Consider the following 26,642-nt stretch of genomic DNA (forward strand, 5'->3'; position numbering starts at 1 on the left):
TTGGTCAGATGGGCAGATCAGTGGCTGATGAAATTTAACCCTGACTTTGGAGGAAGTAACAAGGCAAAGGAGTGCTTAATGAATGATAGGACACTAGGAAAGTCAGAGGAACAAAGTGATCTGGGGTTGCTTATTCACAATCACTGGAGGTGGCAGGACAGGCTAATAGTGAAGTTAAGAAGGCACATACGCCACGTGTATTTTACCAGTTATGACGTAGATTAGAAAAACAGGGAGGTTCTGTTGGAGCTTTAAAGAATTTTGGTCCGGCCACAGCTGGAGTACGGAGTGCAGTTCTGGGCAGCACACATCAGGAGGGGATGCTGAAGAGATTCACCAGGACGTTGCCTGGAATGAAGAAATGCTGGATAAGCTCAGCTTGTTTCCTTTAGGGCAATGAATGCTGAGAGAGGAACTGACAGAGGAACATTAGTTTGAGGGGATGAATAGGATGGACAGAAAACAACTGGTCCCTGTAACTGAAAAGTCAATAATCAAGCACACTTTTTTAAGGTAGATGATAAGGTTTAGAGAGGATTTGAGGAAAACCTATTTCATCTGAAGGGTGGGGAGTGTCTGGAATGCACTGCCTCTCAACCTTTGAATGCTGTGAAAGAATACTTGGGTATGCACTTTAAATGTCTTAATATACAAGATTTTGGGGCTAGTGCTAGAAAGTGGGACCTAGTGCAGGTTAAGTGTAGTTTTGGTGGTATTGACTTGGTGGGCTAAAGGGTCTCTTCTGTAATGTATGATTCTACATTTAGTATATTGTCATCTTTTTGTGGAAAGGTGAGAATGGGGTGTATACCTTCAAGAACTATGCTCATGACTTTCATTGTGTCATTTCAAGTGAACTGAGGATATAATGGTATTTGATTACATCTTAACTCCGCTTATTTGAAACATGACATGATACTGGAAGCATGCTGATCCGTGCTCCTTTATGTATCATAATAGTTTAATGTTAGCCCAGACACAACTGTGTCTGTGAGATGCAATGATTGTGTATGATAGATTGCTGTGTGAAATGTGTGCTAAATTCTTCAATGCCATGATAAGTACTTCGAGTTTCTGGTGGTACATGGAATAACATAAGCATTGCGTCATCAGGTAAACTAGTCAGCTGGGGGCAAGACTCAAATCCCTACTGTGTGTTAGAAGTGCTGTGAGCCAACATTCCCTGTAAGCTGCATGGCTGCAACGCATGGCGATTATTCACAGCATTAACATCCGGTTCTGGAAGTCACTGCCACATTCTAGTCTCAGAGACCCATGTAGCTAGAAAGAAAATTAGACAGAATGCTATTCTGAACTATAGTAGAAAGTGAGGATGGCAGATGCTGGACAGTCCGAGTTGAGGTGTGTGGTGCTGGAAAAGCACAGTAGGTCAGGCAGCATCCTAGGAGCAGGAGAGATGATATTTCAGGCATAAGCCCTTCATCAGGAATGTGGATGGGGAAGGTGGCTGAGCGATAAATAGCGGGGTGGAGTTTGGGAGGGGAAGGTAGCTGGGAAGGTGATAGGTGGAGGTGATTGTGATAGGTTGGTTGGATGGGTGGAGCAGGTAGGTGGGAAGGAAGATGGACAGGTCAAGAGGGTGGTGCCAAGTTGGAGGTGGGATCTGGGATGAGGTGGGAGGAGGGGAGATTTGGAAACTGGTGAAGTTGCTGTTGATGTCGTGTGTCCCAGAGTTATTTCCTGAAATGCTCCGTGAGTGGCGTCCTGTCTCCCTGATGTAGAGGAGACCACATCGAGAGCAATGGACGAGTAGATGAGGTGGGTGGATGTGCAGAAAAATCTCTGCCAGATCTGAAAAGATCTTTTGGGGAATTGGATGGAGGTGAAGGGGGTGAGGTGGGTGCAGGTTTTGCAGCAAGGGAAGGTGCTGGGTGTGGAGGGTAGGTTGATGAGGGGCGTGGACCTAACCAGGGAGTCATGGAAGGAATTTGGTCTCTGCTGGGAGATAGAAGTGGGGAGGGAAATATTTCTCTAGTGGTGGGGTCTGACTGTAGGTGGTGGAAATGGCGGCAGATAATGCACTGTATTTGGAGATTAGTGGGCTGGAAGGAGAGGACCGGGGGTTCTATCCTTGTTGCGGTTGGAGGGGTAGGGTTCAAGGGTGGAAGTGTGAGAAGTGGGGGAAATGTGGTCAATAATGTCCTCCAGCACATGGGAGGGGAAATTGTGGTTGTTGAAATAGGAGGCCATCTGGGAAGTCTGGAATTGCTCCTCCTGGGAGCAGATACAGTGGAGGCGGAGGAATTGGAATGTCTGTGTTGAGTCTGTTGCTAGAGACAGAGCTGGAGAGGTCCTGGAAGGGGACGGAGGTATCAAAGCTGATGCAGGTGAACTTAAGATTAGAATAGAAGGTGTTAGTGAAGTTGATGAACTGCTCAACCTCCTTGTGGGAGCACAAGGTGGTTCCGATATAGTCAACAGTGTAACAGAAGAAAAGGTGGGGGATGGTGCCAATGTAACTGCGAAAGATGAACTGTTCCACATATCCTACGAAGAGGAAGGCATATGCTGGGGCCCATACAGGTGCCCATGGCTACCCCTTTGGTCTGATGGAAGTGGGAGGATTTGAAGGAGAAGTTGTTGAGGGTGAGGACCAGTCCTGCCAATCGAATGGTTGGGTCAGCGAGAGAGAAAGAAATGGAGGGCCTTCGCCTCCAAGCGGATGGACAAATATAGGGACTGGATGTCCGTGGTCAAGATGAGGCATTGGTGACTGGGGAAACTAAAGTTATGGAGAAGATGGAGGGCGTTGGTGGTGTCCCGAATGTATGTGGGGAGTTCCTGGACCAAGGGGGACAGCATAGTTTTGAGACATGAGGAGATACGTTCAGAGGGGCAGGAGCAGACAGAGACAACAGGTCAACTGGGGCAGTCAGGTTTGTGGATTTTGGATAAGAGGTAGATTTATAGTGAATGGATAGATTATAGATGGTAGTTTTTCCAAATCCTTACCCATAGTGATGGATTTGGACATCCATGAGTGCACTGCTGGCAGAGTAGGTATTTTACGAGAGGCCATAATTAGGAAAATCTGTTTCCTGTTACATCTCAATCTATAGTATCCATTCAATTAACCTTTTTATTTGGGGGATGCATTGGTCTTGTGGTATTATGGCTAGACTATTAATCCAGAGACCCAGTTAATGTTCTGGGACCCAGGTTCAAATCAAGCTATGGCAGGTGGTAAAGTTTGAATTAAGAGTCTAATGATCATGAATCCCTTGTCGATTGTCAGAAAAACCTACTTGGTTCACTAAAGTTCTTTAGGGAAGGAAACTGCTATCCTTGCATGGTCTGGCTGATGTGTGACTCTGGGCCCACAGCAATGTAGTTGACACTTAACTGTCCTCTGGGTAATTAGGGATGGGCAATAAATACTGGCCCAGCAAGCGATGGCCACCTTCTGTGAACAAATTTTTAAAAAGTCATTCTGCATATGTGGCACAGAAGTCTTTCATCACTCAAATAATTACAGTATTTAAATCAATTTGTTTGATTTGGTTCTTCAAACTGAAAAATAAAATGGACATCTGAGGATCAAAAGATAGCAGAAAGGAAAGTGGTACATCAATTGTGAGTGAAACATTTTGATCGTATGCTATTTTTTGAATTTTGCTGTTGTGCATCTGATCATCAAATATCGCTTCACTTTGGCCGTCAAAGATATTTTAAGGTGAGGTTGTGCATTATGTGACTTGACAGGATTCTGTGATGGGAAAATGCTTGTTAAAATCTACATAAAGTTCACAATAAAATGCTTTATGTATTCCAAAAATGCTTATTTATTTTCCATGCTTTTAAATCTGTAGCATAGGATTCCTGCTGTCAAAATGGAAGGTTTGAAACTTTTGAGAGTAAAATGGAGAATTCCTGCCTTTTTAGCAGTTTCTCTAGATGAATCTTGTGTGGCCCTAACAAATGATTCTGTTCTCCTACTGGCTTTACTGAATGAATCCCATTCTTAGTAGCTCTATAAGGTCATTCCTTTACCACATATCCCTGGATAATTCCCATGGCATGCAATTTTATTAACAATCCCCATTACAACACAGGTTTTCTTTCTGGTTTAGCCTCATTGTATGCAGTTCAGGAACTGCTTTCTGTATTTCCCATGGTTTAAGAATGGAACTGCCTGTCTTATCTGCAGTCTCAATAGTCTCCTAAATTTCTTTGTGCATTTTGTTTGCTTAGACTTGCAGTAGCTAACAGGAGAAGTTTAAGACAGTACTAAATGAAAGGGAGAAGCTCATAATGTGCAAGGATGTGGTTTTGGGATTCCAGGTTAGGTACAGTTTGACATCCAGAGCAATAGCAGGGATTCCAGGTGAACTGGCCAGTCTCCCACTGACCCTTGATCTCTGCCTTCAAGCTGCTCGCTGGAAGAAGCCAACACTTTGCTTACAAGAGGCTCAGCTCACTGTAGAAAATATTATTGGACATCTAACCTCTGAGAAGCTGTAAAACATATGAACTGATTTTTCATAGCACTGATTTACCAAAACCTGTAAGTTATAACCTATCTACTCACCTGTTCTTTTCAATTTACATTGTTTTTATAAATGGAGTGGCATAGCATGTTACTCAGTTCGGAGAGACTTGTTCATACTCACTGCCTTGGATTTCAGCTTAAAAGATTTTTCAGTCGATTTATTTCCAAAAGTTAAATCTGAGATTCATGGACAGGGGAAACCCCCTTTGGCTTATCACAGCGAGTGACAGAGTTAAAAGGGAAAGGAGTAAATTAGGTTATACCTGACTATCTTAGGCTTATGATAGCAAAAGTGATCATAATTTAAATTCATCTTTGTTCCCACTTTGTCCCTGACCTTGTAAATGTGGATCTCTTGGAGGCAGAGACAGAAGAAAATTATGATCAGTAATAGGCAAATGACAGCTATCACAAATTAATACTTGATATCTATCTTGGAGGTAAAAGGACTTGACGAAACATTCAAAGTTATGAGAATGTTGAAATGGGAACTGAGACACACAGATTGAAACAACCTGCTACTTAAAATCTTTGTTATTTTCTCTCATAAAATGAATGAGTACTTCCAGTTTAGTTCTAGTCTTGAGTTGTTTATTCTTGATTCTGAAGTCAAACTTGGTCTATTTTTATCAATCAATAATATGAAGAGAGAAAGGGATAAAGTGGTTTTATGGTGGAGGACTTGTAGGCCAATGGGGTTTGCAGGGGATGATGGGGAGAGAGGCTGGTGTGGAAGTTTGGCTCTATCTTGTCTTGGCCATTTTTGGAGTTGGTAGGGTCACCCAAAAGAAGCAGGAAGCTAATGAATGACAATTAAAATCTGGTTGAGGGTTATTGCCGGAGGCCAACTAAGAAATTTCAGTCAAATTGTGGTCCTCCTGAGACACTGGGCCCCTGGTTAGCTGCCTGGTAGTAGAGCAGGAGGACAGAACTCCAGACCATGAAGTCTTCCAGTGCACAATGGTGCCCTGGCTCTTGAAGACATTTTAAAATTTAAGAATTTTAAAATGTTGCTGATTGCATACTCTCTCATTGGAAAGCCAAATTTCTGCATTTTCAGCAGTCCACCAATTTAGAGAGCCTACACAGTGCCCTTAAGTGGACAGTGAGCCCACCCTCTGGCTATGACTTGACTTTTCTATGGATAATCAATGCCAGGGAACAATCTCCATTTAAACATGATGTTGAAGTCCCAAACCAAAGTACGTGTTTTAGGTTGCTATCAGCCTTGATCACATTGCAGAGGAAGCAGGCTTGAGGGACCTCATTCCTGAAGAAGGGCATGTGCCCGAAACGTCGAATCTTCTGTTCCCTAGATGCTGCCTGACCTGCTGTGCTGTTCCAGCAATAAAGTTTCAGCTTTGATCTCCAGCGTCTGCAGACCTCACTTTCTCCTTGAGGGACCTAGTCCAGATCCTGAATTGTTATTGTTATTGAACCATTCAATCAAATGGGGAATGCACATGACGTAGGGAAGCCACTTATTATGACTTCAGATGCATCTAGCATTTGCTACCTTCTATGACAGGACCCATCTCTATTATCCCAAATACTGATGGAGCTGGATGTTTTCAGCATTTAATTAGCTGTAGATTTGCTTTTTGTTAATTTACAATTGCACAATTTTGGTTAAATCTGACTGCCATCAAATTACTTCTTCTTCTAATATTTCAGGGCACCATCAAAAGTCGGTGTGATTAATGTTACCATGTTCTATTTTTGCAGCATTACTTTACCATAAATTTTGGACATGAGGGACATAAACCATTGGAGCTCCGGATTGAGGAAGAGGCTGACTGTGAGACATGGGTGGATGCTATTCAGCAGGCCAGGTACAGCTGCTTACATTCTGTATAATTCTGTCCATCACCTGCCCAGAGGATGACACCAACTTACATTTAACAACACGCTATTTAAAAGAAAATGCCTTGAGCACAGTATTTTACAGACAGGAGACTAGGAATGAATCGATAAAGGAAAAATTTGAGAAAGCAAAATTGCAGAGGAAATCACAGTGGGAGAAGGGGGCAGGAGATAATGGCTGAACCTTGCTCAGAAAGTTTGGATTAGTGGAAATCTATAAAGAGCGGAGCATGAATGTTGGAAAACATTTTAAAATAAAATCATGGTTCAGATTTGGCAAACATTGAGGCAGAATGAGTGGTGTAAATTGTAATGGTTTCTTCTCATTTGTCTTGATTATTTTTGCTTCAGTCTGAAGGGATCAGAACTGAACTTGATGATCAACCATAATTATATTGAATAGCGGAGCATGCTTGAAGCACTGAATAGCCTACTCCTCCTATTTTCTTTACTTTTATGTGACAGAACTTGGTAGTGAAATGTGTAGACGTATTACATAATTTTGAGTGATTCAGAATGAGTATTGTTGTGTGGAACATGTTCTATAGTGATTTTGCTGGTCAAAATAGAAGTTTAATATCTCTTTGAAATACTTAGATAAAGGTTTAATTTTTCAAAAGAAGAATGAAGCATTTTACGATGCATACCACATTCTTGGGGCAAACTGAAGTGTTTTAAAACCAGTCAATTAATTTTGAAATGCGGTCACTAGGCAATTGCAAGGTGCCACATGTTGCAAGTTAATAAATGGCTGGATAATTTAGTTTGATTGGTATTATCTGAAGGAGAAATGTTGGCCAGAAGAACAGGATGCCGCCTCAATCTGCTCTAAATAGTTTCATCATACCTGTTTTTGTGCTTATTTATTTTCTTCAGATTAATTTAATATGTTTCTTTAGTTTCACTAACCCCAACATTCATTTGACTGTGTAATTAAAGTGAGATTATAATGCAGTGCAGTAAAATATTGTTTACATAAGCTTCTCACAAATAAAACTTGATTTAAAGAAATGACAATCTGTCTCCTGCCTTTCTATAAATGTGGAAATCAGTAAATATAAATTAGTAACAAAATTTCACTTGCAATATTTGTTCCCTAACACAATTAAAAAGTCCCATTTTTGTTCCAGCAAACAGACTTGAGATACTTTTAATTCCTGGTTCTCTTAAAATTAGATGAGGGTATTTCCCTGCACTTGGGGATCATCGTCATCAGTGGTCCCTCATTGATAAGATGACTCTCTTCCACTTTCAGGATGAGTCATAGGTAGCTGTACAGACCGATGTAGTTACCGCAGGCTCTGTTACACTTGGGGCAGGTGGTGGTCATGTGAAGGAATTGGTGGGGAGTTGGTGTGGCAGTGCGCTCCTTTTGCTGTTTTCGCCTGGCTTCCATTTTTTTTCCCAACGACCAGTGTCAAGATGCTTGATACCTTCCCAGATGCTGCTCCTCCACTTTGGACTCCACTTGGGGATACCCAGCTATTTTCAGTACAGCAGTATCCAACAATTCAACCTGAGCTGTATTTGAAGTGTCAATACTCCTCTTAAAGTAGGATCCCCCTGGGGGTTAACATGGAAAAGGTCAATTTGAAGTGAAAGGTCTAGCCCGTGGGAGGCAGATCCCAAAGAACCAAATGCACCATGCATACAGCATGCCTGCTGAGACTGACAGCATAAACCATTGGATCTAAATTCAATGCAAGCAGAACTCCTGACTTCGCAAAATGTAGCAAGGGTAGGTAGAATTCTCCAGCTCTCCATCTTTCTCAACAGCACATGGCAACAATGCTTTCTCTCCTGCTTCAGCATGCTCAACAACTCCATCTCGTACATCACAAGATTTTGAGTTTGAGTGCATCTTTGAGAATCCATATTTAGGGTTGTGTACTTAACGCATGTATAATGAGGCAAAAGTGAGCACTGCAGTTGCTGGAAACCACAGTCAAGATTAGAGTGGTGCTGAAAAAGCACAGCAGGTCAGGCAGCATCTGAGGAGCAGGAAAATCGACTTTTCAGGCAAAAGCCCTGAGCCAACCAGAAGTTCGGCTGAAACTATATCGGTTTTTTAAGTACATTTACTGAGGTTATAAGTACAAGTACTGATATACGATTTACTGAGTGATTGTTCATAGAGGGTAAAACTTTTGCTTAGTTGAAACATGTTATCCACCAGGCCAAACAGTTGAGCCAGAGGGTATCTTGGGATCCAGGCTGAGATGACTGTCTGGTTCTTTAATCATTTGCCTCTCAACATTCATTTTTAGAGTAGCCCAGTATTTGCATTCTGCATCTGAGGGTCCAATACATTCCATACATCCACTCAACCAGTCCATTTCAGCTGGTGTGCCCCGACAGTGACAGATGTCCCAAAATGCCATTGTAGTTCAGAACCTCACCAATAGAGCTCAAATGAAAGGGACCTCTCCAATTTCGCAAACATCGGAAAGTTCTATGGCAGAGATCTAGCTGTGGGGCAGTTCACTTTGAAATGCATTATTTTGTAGCTACCAGTATTAACAGCAGTAAATTTACTGCTAACTAAACTAATGAAAATTGCAGCTCGAACGAACAAAGCAGAATCTATATTTACAGCCAATGAAAAGTCACATGGGATCTGAAGCATCCTTGCCAGACAATCTGTACAGGAAAATCAGAACTTTATTACTTTCCATTGAATATTAGTAAATCTTGTCAGCCTGTGCAAATAAATATTTTCAATCTCCAGTAAATGTTAGATTGATTTTAATAAAGTCAAGGATGTAAAAGTTGGCAGTTTATAGCAAAATAAATAAAATTTTGATTGTCATTTATATGAATACTTAGTGGGGGAAAAAAAAAGCTGAAGCATTTGCAACCAACTTCAGTCAGAAATGTTAAATGCATAATTCGTTCTCAGCTTCCTCCTAAGATCTCAAACACCAAGTTTCCACATGGTAGACTAATTAGTAAAGTTAGGTCATGTGGGATTCAGGGTGAACTTACCAATTAGTACAAAATTGGCTTGGTGGCAGGAGGCAGAGGGTGGTGATGGAGTGTTGTTTTTCGGACTGTTGGCCTGTGACCAGCAGTGTTCCATAAGGATTGGTGCTGAGTCCACTTTTTGTGTATAATTTTTTTATATAAATAATTTGGGTGAAAGTTTAGAAGACATGGTTACTAAGTTTGCGGATGACACCAAAATTGGTGGTTTAGTTGACAGTCAAGAAGGTTATCTTAGATTACAAAGAGACTTTGATCAATTGGGCCAATGGGCTGAGGAGCAGGGCAGGACTTGTACAGTAGGGACCTGGGTAGTATTGTCAAACAGAGAGTTAGGGGTTCAAGTACATAGTTTTTTGAAAGATGCATCAAGATAGACTGGGTGGTTAAGCAGGAATTTAGCATGCTTGCCTTGATTGCTCAGACCATTGACTACAGGAGTTGAGGTGTCATGGTGAGGTTGAACAGGGCATTGGTGAGGCCCCTTTTGGAATACTCTGTTCAGTTCTGGTCACCCTGCCTTAGGAAGGATATTATTAAATTGGAGTGGGTTTAGAAAAGATTTACCAGGATGTTTCTGGGACTGGAGGGTTTGAATTCTCAGGAAAGACTGAATAGGCTGGGATTATTTTTACTGGAGTGTAGGAGGCTGAGGGTTGACCTTATAGAGGTTTATAAAACCATGAGGAGCATAGATAAGGTGAGTGGCAAAGGTCTTTTCCCTAAGTAGGGGAGTTCAAAACTAGAGGGCATATTTTTAAGGTGAGAGGAGAAAGATTTAAAAAGGACATCAGTGTGGCAACATTTTTATGCAGAGAGTGGTTTGTGTGTGGAATGAACTGCCAGAGGAAGTTGTGGATGCAGGTACCGTGACAACATTTAAAAGATATTTGGACAGATAATCGATTGGAAGGGTTTACAGGGATTTGGGCCAAATTCAGGCAAGTGGGTCTAATTTAGTTTCGGAAACTTAGTTGGCATGGATGGAGTTGGACCGCAGGGTCTGTATCTGTGCTATCCCACTTTATGACAATATCACAGATACCACTCTTTCACCAATTTGTTTCACTTTATATGAAGTTGCACATTTAACAGAGGGTCTTTTAGCTAAAATATAATGATGGATTTTGGAATAGTCTTGAACATTTGGATGTTTTCATAAGACCTTTTTGAGATAATGTTAATATTATTGTTAATATTGGGAAGTGACATTGTATATCCTCTCATCAAACACAACATACTTTGGTCCTTTTACTACCTTACATAACATATATGAACTTAGTAAGCTAACAATGAAAAATTGTATGGAAAGAGATGTTCACAGATATGACTGTTATCTTTGGGAAGGAGATAGCATTTATTATTGCCTATCAATGAAATGACCTATCAGTCTTAGGAAACCAATCACAAGCTACGCATGTATTCTTTAGCCTGTCAGAGAAAAGCATGTGCTGTTTGTGTGTAGCAAGCCAACTGGAGTCCTGAAATGTCACTGATCATGCTCAGGTGGTGGTTAACAAGATTAGTAAGAAAAAGCACTTAGTTGCTATGTGCACAGTAAAAACACCAAAGAAACACTTCAGTCAACAGGATAAAACAAGGTCCAATCAGCCAAGAGCCAGTGTCCCAAGTATAAGTATAGGATAGATAGACTGTGACTTTTTTTTAACTGGAGGTTGAGGGGTGACCTTTTTCCATTACTTTCATTTAAGTTCATGCTTTTATATTTTTGTGATTAAGTTAATACATTGTGAAATTTGTAAAACAAACATGTTATACAGAGTAGTCTTGCAGAAAATTAGAAGGATTTTCGACTGTCTCGAGTCTAAACGTGTGACACTGGAAAAGCGCAGCAGGTCAGGCAGCGTCCGAGGAGCAGGAGAGTTGACGATTCGGGCATAAGGTCCCTCAACACAGTTCAAAATTGTAATTGACTTAAGTCTTACAAATAAAGTTAAATTGCACAGTCTGGACATCACTAAGATAGCAGACATATGGGAGCATTTCCCATATATTTCTGTTCTGGTTGTATACCATTTTGACTTCAAACTGAAATGCCATTCCTTCATTGTTACCAAGTCAAAATCCTGGAAGAACACTGGGAGTGTACCTACACCACATGGACTATAAAGGTTCAAGAGGCCAATTCACCAACACCATTTCGTGACCAATTAGGATTGACAGTTAGTGCTGGCCTGACACATGTATCTATTCATGAATAATCAGGAAAAGATTTGCAGATGACCATAAATATTTCTGAATCTTTGTGCTTTCCTTTTTGTCACATCTAAATTATCTTTGAAATGATTTGTCAACACTTTCTCAGATTAAATCATAGAAAGCATGAAAACCTATGACTATGACTATGACTATGAAGAGTATCTGTGAAGAGAAAAACAGATTCACTTGGGGAGAGAAATTTCTCCTCTTTAAAAATAGGTAGATTTGGATTGTGCGAGAAGTGAAAATGTTTCTCACCAACTCAAACCTGTTTGAAACTTGCTTACCTCTGTTTTAAAAGTGGAGTGACAGTGTACAGCACGTATTCATTCTGAGGAAGAGTAGTCTGCTAGTCAGGTATTTAAAGGAGGCTCTGTATTTTCATTGAACAACCATTTCAATGTTTACTTCAGGTTAGCTATGTTTCTGCAGTTTTTGAGAGATGGAATAGCTAAAGGCTCAGTTTGCTACACCTTATTTTTTAATTCATTCACGGGATGTGGGTGTTCCTGACTAGGCCAGCATTTATTCCTGAGATTGCCCTGAGGGTGGTTAAGGGTCAACCACATTTGTGATTTGGAAGTCACATACAGTCCAGACTGGTGAGGGCAACAATTTCCATTTAATGATCCAGATGAATGTTTCCCAACAGTTGACAATGGTTTAATAATCATCATTAAATTCTTATTTCTAGATCCTACCATGACAGGATTTGAACCCTGGCCCCCAGAACATTACCTGTATCTCTGGATTAATAGTCTAGTAATAATACCACTTGGCCATTGCCTCCCCAATACTTTGGGGCACGCTCACCACCTGTGCAGTCAATGTACCAGTGACATTACTACTCGACATGTCACGGGTAACTTCCTGGTGCAAAAATTTTTGTATTTACGAATGATTTTAAATCCATTCAATTAAAAGCCTGGGATTGCTTCCAATATTTGGCTGCCTTACTGCCTCCCCCAGATCTCTGTCCTGTTCCTTTGCTGTACTGTTCTTAGTAGCGTGGTCACTTGAACTTCAAACAGGCCAATACTGAGATTGGCAACGAATGGCAGGAGAGCTGAATGGAGCAGAGACAAAAGTGGGGCAGCAACTAGAATGTCAAATGTAAATGTGCTGTGAGCTCTCCTTGGGTATAGGACTGTCAGTGGCACCGTCCTCACCACCAATGGGCAGAGTGGGTGCCAGTTTCTGGAGCTGGACCCACGTCAATGATGTTAATGTCACAGGCAACCTGAGGCAGTGAGGTGCCAGGAGATATGAAGGGCCATGCTTAAAAGATCAGAGTGTTCACAAGAATGCATATGGTCCAGGGCAAACACAAATGTTTTCTTTAGTGCAACAAAATTACACAGTCCCCATACCCTAAAAGGATCTCTCTGATCCAACTTCCAACCTTGTACATCTCTCCCCATGAGACCATCATCTAGCCCCCCAACGCCATACCCAGTGACCCTTCTTGTGCCATGTGTCTGTCCCCTAACCATTGATTTCTCCATTTCCAATATCCACACTCTCCCTGTGATCTCTGCCCCATGGTGCTTTCCTCTCACTCTGAAATTTCTCTCTCCATCACTGTTTCCTCTGCGATTTCCTCCCCCCCCCTCACAGTTTCCACGCAGTGATTCTTCTCTTGATTATCTACCTCCTCCAGTGATCTCTCTTGACCATCATTCCCTCTAACCTCCATCACCATACATAGGGATCTATCCCTACCTGCTCTTTCCTTCTATATTATTTCATTTTTCTAGGCAGCTAATTTGTCAATCCAGCAGGTTGGCAGGTGGGAAAACTGAAGAAAATCTTTAAAAGACATGTCACCATTAAATGCTTGAGACAGTTGTGAAACTTGCAATTTAAGCTTGGCCACCCACAACCCCCCCTCCCTGGTCTGTAAGTGTAGCCTTCTAGCATCAGGGCCCAATTTTCAGACTGACAACCCTCTGTTGAAGATGGTCAGTTCAGCAATGATCTAATTGAATGGCAGAGCTGACTTGATGGGCCAAATGGCTTCCTTCTATTCTGACATCTTTTAGTCTTATACTATTATTTTGGTTCTTTGTGAAGCTAGGTATGAATCAGGATGTAGTTTTTCAATTTTTAAGTATCTGCCAAAATTTTCTATTTTCATTATACTTTGGTTCGCATCATCAAATAATGTCTCAAATCAATCTTGAAGTTGACCTGTTTGTATGTTTCTGAAACATTAAAATTCATAGCAATGTGGTGTAAAGCTGTGAAATTGCAATCTTCCTTTCTTGCTATTCTCCACTCCTCGCTGTATTATCTGGTAGCTTGGTAAGAGTTATATATTCCATACTCTGAATTTTGATGCTTTGTCTGTTCAAAATTGGGATGAGACTAATTCTAAGTATGTAATTTATTCCAATTAGAATAATTATTACTCTTGGATCATGCAGTGTCTGTGAAAGCAAATAAAGCAATACAGAATGATGATAGAGAAGTTAGTTCAGAGGAACAGTTATGAACTGTTGAAAGGAAAATTGTGATAATAAAAAAAAGACAAATTGTAGTAGGTTTTGAATGAATAATTGGCAAATTATTGCCTTATTTTAAAATTAATCCAAAATGGTCTCCATGGTATATTCAGATGGTTGTGGGTGAATTGGACCAGATACCATACTGGAGCAGGTGTTGGTGTGCAAACAGTAAACATTTCTGGAAGTATGTAATGCAAGAGGATCATGATATCTGTTGGTGCGCTACCTATTTTGAGTCAGTGGTGTTACTTTGGAGCCCACTGTCCAGCTAACTTTCTCACTTAATCCCTCACAGCAACAACCTCGGAGACATTCCCTCCTCACACTACATCAAGAGATTATTACTTACAGGCTAGTTCCTGATTGATTTTCATGGAATCCTAAAATCCCTATAGTGTAGAAGCAGGCCATTTGGCCCATCGCGTTCACATTGATTCTCTGAAGAGCAGCCCACCCAGATCCACCCTCTACCCTAACCCTGTAATCTTGTATTTCCCAGGGCTAATCCACTTTCCTGGACACCATATGGGCAATTTAGCATGACCAATCCACCTAACCTACACATCTTTGGACTGTGGGAGGAAACCAGAGCACCCGGAGGAAACTCATGAAGACACGGGGAGAATGTGCAAACTCCAAACAGACAGTGGTCCCAAGGTGGAATCAAACCAAACTCCTTGATGCAGTAGGGCAGACGTACTGAGCCACCGTGCCATGCCAAATTCTATTGGCTTTTGCCAGGATTCTACAAATATGTACCTTTCTTCGTAATTTCAAGTTAAAATACTCAACGGAGTGATGTGGCATTTTGCTGGCTTCAAAACCTCTGCGCAAACCAGTCACTCACAGACATATGTTAGCGCAACTCTATCAAAAAACACATTGAGTTGGACCCCATTTACCACCCCGAGTAAAAGAACAAGAAATGACATCACCAACCAACTTAGTATGGTGACGAAATGTCTGGAAATGAACCTTCCAGCTCAGTGAGCAAACCTACATCCAGAACAGATGTATGTGTAGTGATTAGCATCGCCCAGAATCTCTAGGGAATAATTAACAATGTTTGATAATTTGATGTTTCATAAAGGATGTGGTGAAATCTGCCAGCTGTTGCAAACACAATTGCAATTTCAGAGCAAGGATTACACTGCCAGTGGCTATGAAAGAGACGGTGATGATTAAATTTCATCGCTTTGGTTCCTGCCAGTTTGAAGTTGAGATATTTGCAATATCTCAGTTCATGATCCTGTACATAGAGGAAGTCACTGAGGGTCTCTCTTCAATAAAAATTAAGTCCAAATAATTTTTACTTGCCAGGGACAAGTAGGTTGAGTGAATGCAGTTTTTTGACGATTTCAGGCTTCTGTGGGTGCTATTGACTTTTGCACATCACACTGCAGTGCTGCATATTAACCTGAATAAAACATAAGGGGTGCAAGAGCAGAAAGCTCTGGGTGTATATGTGCAGAGACCATTCAAGGTGGCAGGACAGGTAGAAAGAGCAGTTAATAAAGCATACAGTGTTCTTGCCTTTGTCAATAGGGGCATGGAGTCCAGCAGCAAGGAGGTGATGTAACTTTGATGTGGAGGTGCTGGTTTTGGACTTGGGTGGACAAAGTTAAAAATCAGAGTTGAAACTTTATTGCTGGAACAGCACAGCAGGTCAGGCAGCATCCAGGGAACAGGAGATTCGACGTTTCGGGCACAGGCCCTTCACGCAACACCAGGTTATAATCCAACAGGCTTATTTGAAAGTACAAGCTTTCGCAGAGCTGCTCCTTCATCAGGTAGCAAGCAGGGCAGGTTCATATAAGGGTGTAGGTAGAGCGATTCTGTGGTAGAGGGGGAATGGGGGAGGGGAGAAATGCTCAAATGGATAGCTACCCAAAAGTTAGACTAGGCTTTTAATAGTCTAACTTTTCTTGATTGCTATTTTCTTAAATTCAGAGGACCCAAGCAAATTCTGTGATTTAAATGGATATTTACAGAAGAGAATTGCCCATGTTTCCCAGACAAGTCCCAGAGAGTGTGCTATACTGGGAATTCACAGGGTGCCTATCTATGTTTCCTGTCATTTTATTTTTCCACAGTGCAGATCTCCAAGGTCCATACACTTCAAGATAGCGGCTTCCAAAGCAGAACTCAAAGCATTGGTGTGCTCATTGGGTACAGTGTAGAAGGAATGTTGGTGCTGATGTGCAACTCCAATCTATGTTGCTGAAGCGAGTAGCTGGCCATCAGAAAATGCAGGCCAGTGTACTATATAGTTATATTTCTGTGATGCTACATCTATTTTGAGCATCAATGAAAGCGAAATATATTGTCTTCCAGAATACAAATATCTACCACCAATAGGCTTACCAATTTGCCAGCAACATGGGCATGAGGTCGTAATCTGATACTTTTCTGGGCCAGGATTGCCAGTCCTTTCCCCTCACCTTTTGAGAGGGGCCCCAGTTCACACAGAGCATTCAATACAGTAAGGTCTTTCCTGTACAAGTTTTGGATAATTGTTCCCCACATTCACAAGAATTATTTGGTTCTGTTGCCTTAAATTAGAAGATTTAGTTACACTGAATCAATTGTGTTTGAGGAGAGTTGATGGCATAGTGGTTAGGGTTAATGTCATGGTGTTTTTAATCTAGAACCCCAGGTTAATGTTCCAGGGTTCCTACCATGGAAAACATGAATTCAATAAATTTTAAGTGAATAAACTAATCTGATGGTGACCGCGTGACTACTGTCAATTGTTGTTATAAAAGAAAGTTTGATCCAGGAATGCTCTTTAGGGAACACAATCTGCCATACTTATCTGGTCTGGTCTACATATAACCCCAGACTCTGAACAATGTAATTGAGTTTTATCTGCCCTCTGGGCAATTAGGGATGAGCAATAATTGCTTAGCTAGTCAGTGATACACACATCCCATGAATGAAAAATAAGTAGGATGGAAGGGACCAGCAAATAATGGACTGAAAGAGAAACAGAAAATGGTGGAAATATCCAGCAGATCTGACACTGTGTGCAAAGGCAAGAAGCAGTTCACAAAGAGCCATCAATCTCCATGCAGGTTACTTCTTAATTAAAGAACTTTTGTGCTGAGATTCTAAGCAGACCGAGTTGTGTAAGCATTTAGAAAGATAATGTGATGTAAAAAGTCGCTGCGAGCTACTTAGGAGAACGTTTGATACAATCATAGCTGCTCTGATAGTGGCCTCGACTCCAGATTCCACTGCCTACCTTGACCCCCTTTGAACCCCTTGCTTTTTGCTATTTTCTAAGGCCTTGCTGATCTCTTTTGCCATTTTAGTGAAATATATATTTGTACTCTGAGATCCCTTTGCTTTGTTCTACCTATCTTTCCATCTTTTGAATAATAAGGAAGTGACCTACTCACTCATTTGACTAAAATGTATGATCTCTCATCTCTCTGATTTTAACTTCATTTGCCTTTTCTCCTTATGTCTGATCCAATAAGCTGCTTCTGCAGTGGAGATATTTAGATTTAACCTGTTCATTACATTTGTAATCGAACCTTGTTCAGGTCATAATCACAAATCTATCTATGCCTTGTTCTGTCTGAGCACAATGCTGTGTCACAATCACACCGACACATACTGTTTCCTTGTTTCACATCTCCATACAAATACTATCTCTTAACAAATCCCCTTTCCACACAATGGTACCAGACATGAGCAAAATGTGAATCTCATTAATGTACACCCACATTTCATAATAACAAAGGTTACATGGGGACAGAAGTTCAGCCATTTTCCATCACAGGCAAGACGCAGAAAAGAAAACGACTTGGAGTTATGTGAGGAGTGCTGTATTCATGAAGTGCAGGTACTGCCATAATTCAGGAAACACAGCAATTAATCTGTATGCAACAAGCAGTCATAAACAGCAATGCCACAGTCACCAGAAAGTTTGATTCTGTGACATTGAGGGATACATATTAGCCAGGACATTTGGAATAACAGTAACTGTTGCATCTTTCACATCCAACTGATTGGCATAACGATATTATCATAGAATCCTTACAGTGTGAAAAGGGGCCATTTGGCCCACAAAGTCCACACTGACCTTCTGAAGAGCAACCCACTCAAATGCAGTCTCCCACCCTATCTGCATTTTACCATGGCTAATCCATCTAGCTGGCATACTACAGGGCAATTTAGCATAGCCTATGCACCAAATTTGCACATCTTTAGACTGTGGGAGGAAGCTAGAGCACCTAGTAGAAGCCTTCATGCCTGTGAAAAAAAATGTGCAAACTTCACGCAGACAGACATTCACCCAAGGCTGGTATTGAACCCAGGTCCCGTGAAACAGCAATGCCAATGAGCTAACATACCATCATACATTAGGCCTAGTGGTATTCGTATTGGACAAGTAATCAAGGGCTAATCTTGCTAAATAGTAGGCCAAACACAATGGGCTGCATAGAGTACAAGAAACAATGATTCTTATGGAGATTTACACTATTTTTATAAATTTCAGTGTTCCAAAACTATAGAATTCCTTTATTGCTTACAATAATTGCATGGTTAAATGAAACAAATTGGTGTCACCTAACTATTGCTCATCTTCTCTATTTCTGGTTTTTAATCACTATGGTATAGGGCATCGAAGCTGGCCATTTGGCCCATAGAGTCCACACTGACCCTCCAAAGAGCCTCCCACCCGACCCACCGCTACTCTATCCCTGTAACTCTGCATTTCCCATGGCCTATCCACCTAACCTGCACATGTTTGGATGTTGGGCTCTTGTCTGCATTTCACAATTAAAAAACATAAAAATATTCAGAATTCTGTAAGATTGCAGAGAAAAATATATTTAACTCTAAGTCCACATAAATTTTCAACCAACATAAAGAATATTGGCTCTAAGAGGGTTCCTTGGTTGGCAAAGAGTTGAAGCCAAGAATGAATACCATGCAGCAATTTCAAAAGTAAATATCTACCACATCACCTAAAGGTTTTGAAAAAGCTGCTGGCAGGTGTCCAGAAAGACTGAGAGAACATATCCTTTCTTTGAAACTGCAGCAATCTGCAGCAGTAAAATTAACCATTCACCTTTAGACATCCGTTGCCTGGGGAAGATGCACAGAATCAAAAGTGATAGTAACAAAGGAAGTGGTGTCAGGAAAGAAGGTAATCTTGTGGATGATTTCTTAAAGATTTGTCAGATAAAAACAAGAAAATTCAAGACGTTCCATTTTTTGAATTCCCAGACTCTGGAATTTAGCCTCATCTGTTCAATGGGAAACTGAGTGTGTTAGAGTGGATCAGGTGACTGAAATTAATGGAAAGTTGTTCCTACCTAACAGCACTGCAGAAGTATCTACACATCATAGATTCACTTTAAAAAGGCAGATTACTACAACCTTCTCAAGGATACTTGGCAATGGGCAATAAGTAGTGGCCTATTTCTCAGTTTCAAACCCTGCAATGCACCCTAGTCAATGAATGAAAGCAATGACATCCAGGGAACACCACCATTTTCATGTTCCACGTGCAGTTATCTACCATCTTCATTTAGGCATTTACAGGCATCTGTTCTTCAGTACTGAACCATAATCCTGGAATTCCTGACCTAATTGCATTGTAGGAGTACCGTCAGCACAAATGGTTCAGTAATTAAACTCACTAACTCCATCTCCAAACCTTTTTGGGTAGGTAATAAGTGTAGTATTGATAGTGTTAGCAATGTTCTGATATAAAATAAGGCAATGCATATTTAGGACCAGCAAACTTAATTAGATTTGCACTTAAGTGGTGAAGATAAAAATGTACCCAGCAGAGTCTGTGCCTGATCACCAGGACACAATTGAGCATTCAAGCAAGGAGGTCTAGAGAGAAGCATCACAATGGTAATTATTAGTGTCAAAGGTTTGAGTTAAGCCTTGAAATTTTCATCTAAAAAGTTATACAGATTGGAGTATGGAAAGGTAAGTTAGGAAAATATATTGTAAGAAGACACAGACTCAGTCTAATAAAAGGCAAATTTGTCAGAAATGAAGTTCACTACCAAATAATTTTAGTCCGAGTCAGATTCCGAAGCAATCTTTATTCATATGTTCTTGCAAGCCCGGGTGACCACAAAGTAGGCACACTCCTGAATAGTATTAGTGCACATTTATGCAGTTTCTATGAGCCTCCCTGTACTTTCCCTTTTACCTCATATGTGACAGTTGTATTGCTCTGTGCAGCTGCTATTCTAATCGTTTTACCACATCTGTCTGTGGCCTGTTGTTAGCGTGCAACCCCCCATTGATATAAGTCTCATTACTTATGCTGACGCAACACTGAGTCCTATCACTTCTGCACACTGAATCTTTATGACTTCTGAGTACGTTACTTTTGCAGAAGCAACATTTACACATATTTTCCACAAATTGAAAACTGATATCTAGAAGTTATCTCCTCCAGGTATGTTGAGCCACATTTTCTACAACACCGGTGGCAGTGTATCCCTGGTTGTTAATTTTAGAATTAGAGATTTATTCCACATTGCAGCATTTCCCTGATGGCCTGGGAATGATGATGCTGGTCAGAAAACTTATGTGGTGGCTGAACTAATGAGCTCAGTGCAAAGACTGTGCAGCCTTTGTAACTGCCTGGGGGCAGTGCATAAAGTTGAAATTTGGAGGTGGTTTTCTATTCTTCCATCAGTGCAGTTCTGCCAGGATGGTCAACTGAGTGGCTGGACTAAATACTTAGAAGGACCATTAATAGAAATATGGGAAATGTGGTTCATGTTCTGTATACCAAGAACCATTATTGTTGACTTGCAACTTATTAATTTGCAGTCCACTTTATGGAATAAAACAGCATTTCAGGCACCCATAAAATATTTAATTCTTATTTATAAAAATGCATAGATGTCCCTTGGTATTTACCACTGCAAAATATTAAATATTCAATTTCAACTGAAAATAAGGAAGATAATTATTGCAGCTGACTGACACACTATTTTATCCCCTAATGTCTGCTTACAATTGCAGAATGGATTTCTCTTTTGAGCAGAAACGCTGTCTCTGAACAAATTTAAAACTCTGATTTCAATTAGCGTTAGGGTTTTATTTGCTTTCTTTTGAGGGAGCCTATAGTTTGGGTAAATTTGTTATTTCTAAATGTTGCAATGTTACAGCATAATAGCTTTCAACAGATTCTTTAGTCTTCCGTGGAAAAAGTTGCATGCTGTGCAAGTTATATTGTTGGGAATCTTTAATTTCATGTTCGGCATAGCAATTTACAACAAAAAAACCTACCTTGGCTTTTTACATCAATATATTTGTCATCTTTGAGTTGCCTCAGTTCTTTGTCAGTTATGATCATTAAAATGAATGATGACAAACTCAACTTTCGTTTATATAGAAATTTAGATTTAGCGAAATGTCTGAAGGTTCTTGATGAAATGGGATGAATATTCCTAGTTGGGCTGAGATTTTTAAATAAGGATTAGAGGATGTGACTAAAAAATTGATTTAAGAGGTAGCTTCTGCAATTTTGGGTTCTTTGGTCGAGTTTTGTTTTGTATGAACATATGAGTTAGTAGATCTCTTGAGCCTGCTCTGCCTTTCAGTAAGATCATGGATGATCTAATCACTCACATTCACACTACCCCAGTTAACTTTTTTATCCTGGTTGCTTCTGAACAATCTAGCTATCTCTGCCTTAAAAATATTCAAAGGCTCTGCTTTCACCATTTTCTTTTTTAACAAAAGGTTAACAATGTTCAAATTTAGTGGGAATACAAATTACCATGTATCTTAAATAGGGTAACACTTGATTTTTACACAGTAACACCTAGTTCTAGAATCTCACATTTGTAACATCCTTTCCACATGCGCCCTACAACCCTCAGGATCTTGGGTGTTTCAATCAAGGTGCCTCTTATTCTTATAAACTACAATGGACATAAGCTAGCCTTGCTTTCATGATCTTATGATTTTCCTGACTTTAATTTTACAGTAATAAAACAATTTAGCGGTCAATAACATTGTTACCGTAATATTGATTTGGTGCTGATTTTTATTTTTTGAAATGTTTGCTGACATCAACAATTGGTCAATAGTTTCTGACTGTGTATACTCACCACCTGCATTCGGTGCTTATGCAAATTTTAAAAAAACTACAAAAAAATTACTTTGTATAACACTTTATTACATATTATTCAAATCTTTTTTTTGTGTTTGCTAGCTTTTAATTAGTCTTTTAAATCTCTTGTCACTCTTATTCTTCTTGGGGGTCAACAGACGCAGCCTTTAATTTTCATTTGTTTAAAGAATGTGAACATTGCAGACCATTTATTGTCCATCATTAATTGCACTTGAGAAACTGGTGATGAACTGTCATTTTATCACAGCAGTCCATTTAGTGCAGGTGCATCACAGTGCTGTGGGCATAGAGGCACCCACAATGGGATTTTGACCTAGTGACAATGGTGATGTTGTTTCAAATCAAGATGGTGTGTGTCTTCGTGGGCAAGTAGTAGGAGCTATAACAAGAACAGAAAGTGCTGGAGAAACTCTGGTAGCATCTGTAGAGAGTTTCTCCAGCACTTTCTGTTCTTGCTTCAGATTTCCAGCATCCGCATCCACTCTTTGCTATATTTAAGATGAAGGAGCTAGTACTCCCATGCATCTGCTGCCTTTGTACTTCTAAGTGGAAGAGTCGTGGATTTGGAAGATATTGCCAAAGGATCTTTGGTTAGTTACTGTAGCGCATTTTCTAGACTCTGTCACAGTGTGGCTATAGTAAAGGGAATGAATGTTGATGGAGGGCTTTGTACTAAATGGTGTTGAGATTCTTGAATGTTGTTGCATCATGTAGGTATGTGGAGAATATGCCGTGACACTCCTAGCTTGTGCCTCATAGATGGGAAATGAGATGGTCATTGTCTGGCATTTTGTGGTGGAAATATAACTTGCTACTTATCAGCCCAAACCTGAATGCTTTCCAGGTCTTTCTGCATATGGTCATGAGCTGATTCTTTATCTGAGGAGTTGCAAATGGTGTTGAACATTGTGCAGTCATCAGTAAACATCCTCACTCTGATCTTATGACAAAGGGAAAATCATTGATGAAATAGTTAAACATGGTTTGGTCTAGGACAGTACCCTGAGGAACTCCTACATTGAGGTTCTGTGGCTGAGATAATTAATCTGCAACAGTGCCGACCTATTTCCTTTTGTGCCACGTTTGACCAGCAGAGACTTTCCCCTGATTCTTATTGATTCCTTTTTTTTGCTAGGACTGCTTGATTGCATACTTGGTCAGATGTTATCCTGACATCAAGGGCAGTGGAATAGTGGCCTTTATTTCAAGGGGGTTGATGTACAAGAGTAGGGAAGTCTTAAAGGATCTGTTTATGGTCCTGGTGAGACCACATCTGGACTGCAAGTAAATTTGATCCCCTTACCTAAGGAAAGATAACATTTCACTGGAGACAATTCAGAAAAAGTTCGCTAGAATGATCGCTATTATGGAGAGAATGTCTTATGAGCAAAGGTTAAACTCATTGGAATTTAGAAAAATGTGAGAAGATTGCATTGAAACATATAGGATTCTTAAAGGGCTTGACAAACTAAATACTGTAAGGATGTTTTTCCTTGGGGGAGAGTAGAGGACCGGAGGGCACAGCCTCAGAATAAAGGGGCGTCAATTTAAGATTGAGATGAGAAGAAATCTTTTCTCTCTCAGACAGTTGTAAGTGTTTGAGCTCTTTGCTGCAGCGAACTGTGGGGACAGAGTTCTTGTATATATTTAAGACTGAGATAGATTCTTGATTAGTAGGGGAATCGAGGGTTATGGGAAAAGGGCAGGAAAGTGAATGTGAGGAATGTTAGATCAGCAATGATTATCTTGAATGGTGGAGTAGGTTTGATGGGCTAAACGCCCTATACCTGTTCCAATTTCTTATGGTTTTATGCTCATTCCAATCTTATCTATAGAATTCTGATTTTGTTTTGTCCATGTATGAACCATGGTGAATTAGATATTATTGCCATGTGTAGAAAATAGAAATAAACACAAGTCAAATGTTCAACATTACAGTCCTCCTTAAATGCTTAGCCATGGGTCTGAATCTGGGCCCTTCCATCCTGACCTTTCGCTGTGCCGCCCATCACTATCTTGCTGCTACCCATGGTGCTGCCACCATGAACTGCACTGTGCAAGTCTCTGCAATTCAGCTGCTGCTGAAGCTGTCAGGTCCCACACTGGACACTGGGCCCAACAAATTCGCCACTCTCCTCCACTACCAGCCCATCAGGAACACATTCTCACCTCCCTCCACCACCAGGGACATGGTCTCATCTTCCCACTCCACCACCCCCACCAGGAACATATTCTCATCTGCCTCCACCACCACCCACCAGGAACACACTCTTGCCTCTCTCCGCCAACACCACAAGGAATGCTCACTGCCCTCCCTCCTCCACAAAGATGGATAGAGGGACAGGTAGCATTGAGGAGGTGGTGTGACTGCAGAAGGATTTGGACAGGTTAGGAGAGTGGACAGAGAAGTGGCAGATGGAATACAACATGGGAAAGTGTGAGGTCATGAACTTTGGATGGAAGAATAGAGACATGGACTATTTTCTAAATGGGATGAAAATTCAGAAGCCTGAAGTGCAAAGAGAATTGGAAGTTCTAGTCCAGGATTCTCTCAAGTTAACTTGCAGGTTGAGTCAGTAGTTAGGAAGGCAAGTGCAATGATGGCATTTAATTTCAGAGGACTTGAATTTAAAAGCAAGGATGTACTTCCGAGGCTCTATAATGCTTTGGTCAGACAATATTTGGAGTATTGTGTGCAGGTTTGGACCCCATTTATCAGGAAGGATCTACTGGCCATGAACCGGGTTCAGAGAAGGTTCATGAGAATAGTCTCAGGAGTGAAAAGCTTAACATATAAGGAACGCTTGAGGACTCTGGGTCTATACTCAATGGAGTTTTGAAGGATGAGATGATGGGGGGGGGGGTGATCTAATTAGATTACTGAATGGCCTGGATAGAATAGATGCTGAGAAGATGTTCCCATTGGTAGGAGAGACTAGGACCTGAGGGCACAGCCTTAGAGTAAAGGAAGATTTTTTAGAATGCAGATAAGGATAAACTTCTTCAGTCAGTGAGTGGTGAATCTATGGAATGCATTGGAACAGAAGTCTATGGAGGCCAGGTCATTGAGTATATTTAAGACTGAGGTAGATAGGTTCTTGATTGTCAAGGGGATCAGAGATTATGGGGAGGAAGTATGAAAATAGGTTTGAGAAACTTATCAGCCAAGATTGAATGGCGGACCAGACTTGATGGGCTGAATGGCCTAATTTCTGCTCCTGTGTCTTATAGCCTTAAGCTGTTGGTGGCCCAAATTGCCTAAAAGATGCCCAGTTTTGAGCCTAGCTCTGTCAGTAGGCTGTCTCATGAGTTACCTTTATAGTACCACAGTACATTGTGTTCCCTTGCCACCCACAGTGCTTCCTCTAAGTAGTGTTCAACATGGAGAAGCACTGATTCATTTTCCAAAGGGTTTGATAGGTGGTAAATGGCAAGAGGTTTTCCTGACCCTGTTTGGCCTTTTGCTATGAGGTTTCATGGGGTCCAGAATCAATGCTGAGGATGTGTGCGCTGCGTGAGGCAAGGGAAAGATTTTAGACAGAGATCGATGCTGTTGCAGTCTTGTTCATTTTCTGCTGGAGGTGACACTGGGCAGCTATTTAAATTAGTCAATAATTATGGATAATTTATGCTTTATTGCCTGAGTAACATTGGATGCATAAGACACCTGTTTCCAACATTGCTGGGTGAGCCAGTCCATACGTAATTATCCAGACAAGGTCGGAAATGTAGCTGTGTGCCAGCTGCTTACAGATAGATCTTACAACTTCATTGCAACAGGAAATTTGGGGCTGCATGCCCTTTTTATGTTAAAGTGAACCAGAGTTTTTCTAAGACAGCTCTCAAAGTAGCACAATGAGTTACAACTGAAAGAAATAGCAAAGGATATGCATTTCAAAGATTCGTTGAGAGAAGGTGTGTGTGTGTGTGTGTGTGTGTAGGTGAGATGAGGTGAGGACAGGATTAGGCTCTAGGCTCAGGTGTGATGCCTTATGGGTAAATAGTCTATCAATTCTCCTTGACTTGGTAACACATGAAACCCAGTATCAAACATAAATATTGCAGAACTGTTAGGAGTACAAAAAGTGAAAATTAGAGAGTGATTAATTATGTTACCAATTTTCCTTCCAGATCTTCTTTGGACATCTTGATACTGACATTTTAAACTGGGAGTCAGTGGAACACATCACTTGTATTGTGTGAACAACAAATCCTTTGTGCACTGATAGCACAAATAACATTGAAATGAGACCAATCAGCACAACAGAGCTCAATGCCAATCTTAATGTAAATTAAAGCAAAATTAAAGACTGAAAATGCAGGGAAATGCCTTTGAAGATTTATGAAATTAAAGCTTTCACTTGAAACATTAGCCTGTTATTTCGCCCCTTGCTGACCAATTTCCTTATTAGCTGGTTTGGAAAGAACA

The 26,642-nt window shown here is 40.7% G+C and overlaps 1 protein-coding gene across 2 annotated transcripts in view; it reads left to right on the forward strand.

Moving 5' to 3' along the window:
* The window catches only part of rasgrf2b (Ras protein-specific guanine nucleotide-releasing factor 2b), a 229,148-nt gene that overhangs the window by 22,318 nt on the left and 180,188 nt on the right, over window positions 1–26,642 (forward strand). For both annotated transcript variants that reach the window (XM_043708239.1, XM_043708251.1), the window contains exon 2: window positions 6,236–6,342. In XM_043708239.1, the coding sequence (XP_043564174.1) occupies window positions 6,236–6,342 (107 nt within the window). The remainder of the gene's footprint in view (window positions 1–6,235; window positions 6,343–26,642) is intronic.

Source organism: Chiloscyllium plagiosum, chromosome 2, assembly GCF_004010195.1.
Source record: "Chiloscyllium plagiosum isolate BGI_BamShark_2017 chromosome 2, ASM401019v2, whole genome shotgun sequence".
In the NCBI taxonomy this organism is placed as follows: Eukaryota; Metazoa; Chordata; class Chondrichthyes; order Orectolobiformes; family Hemiscylliidae; genus Chiloscyllium; species Chiloscyllium plagiosum.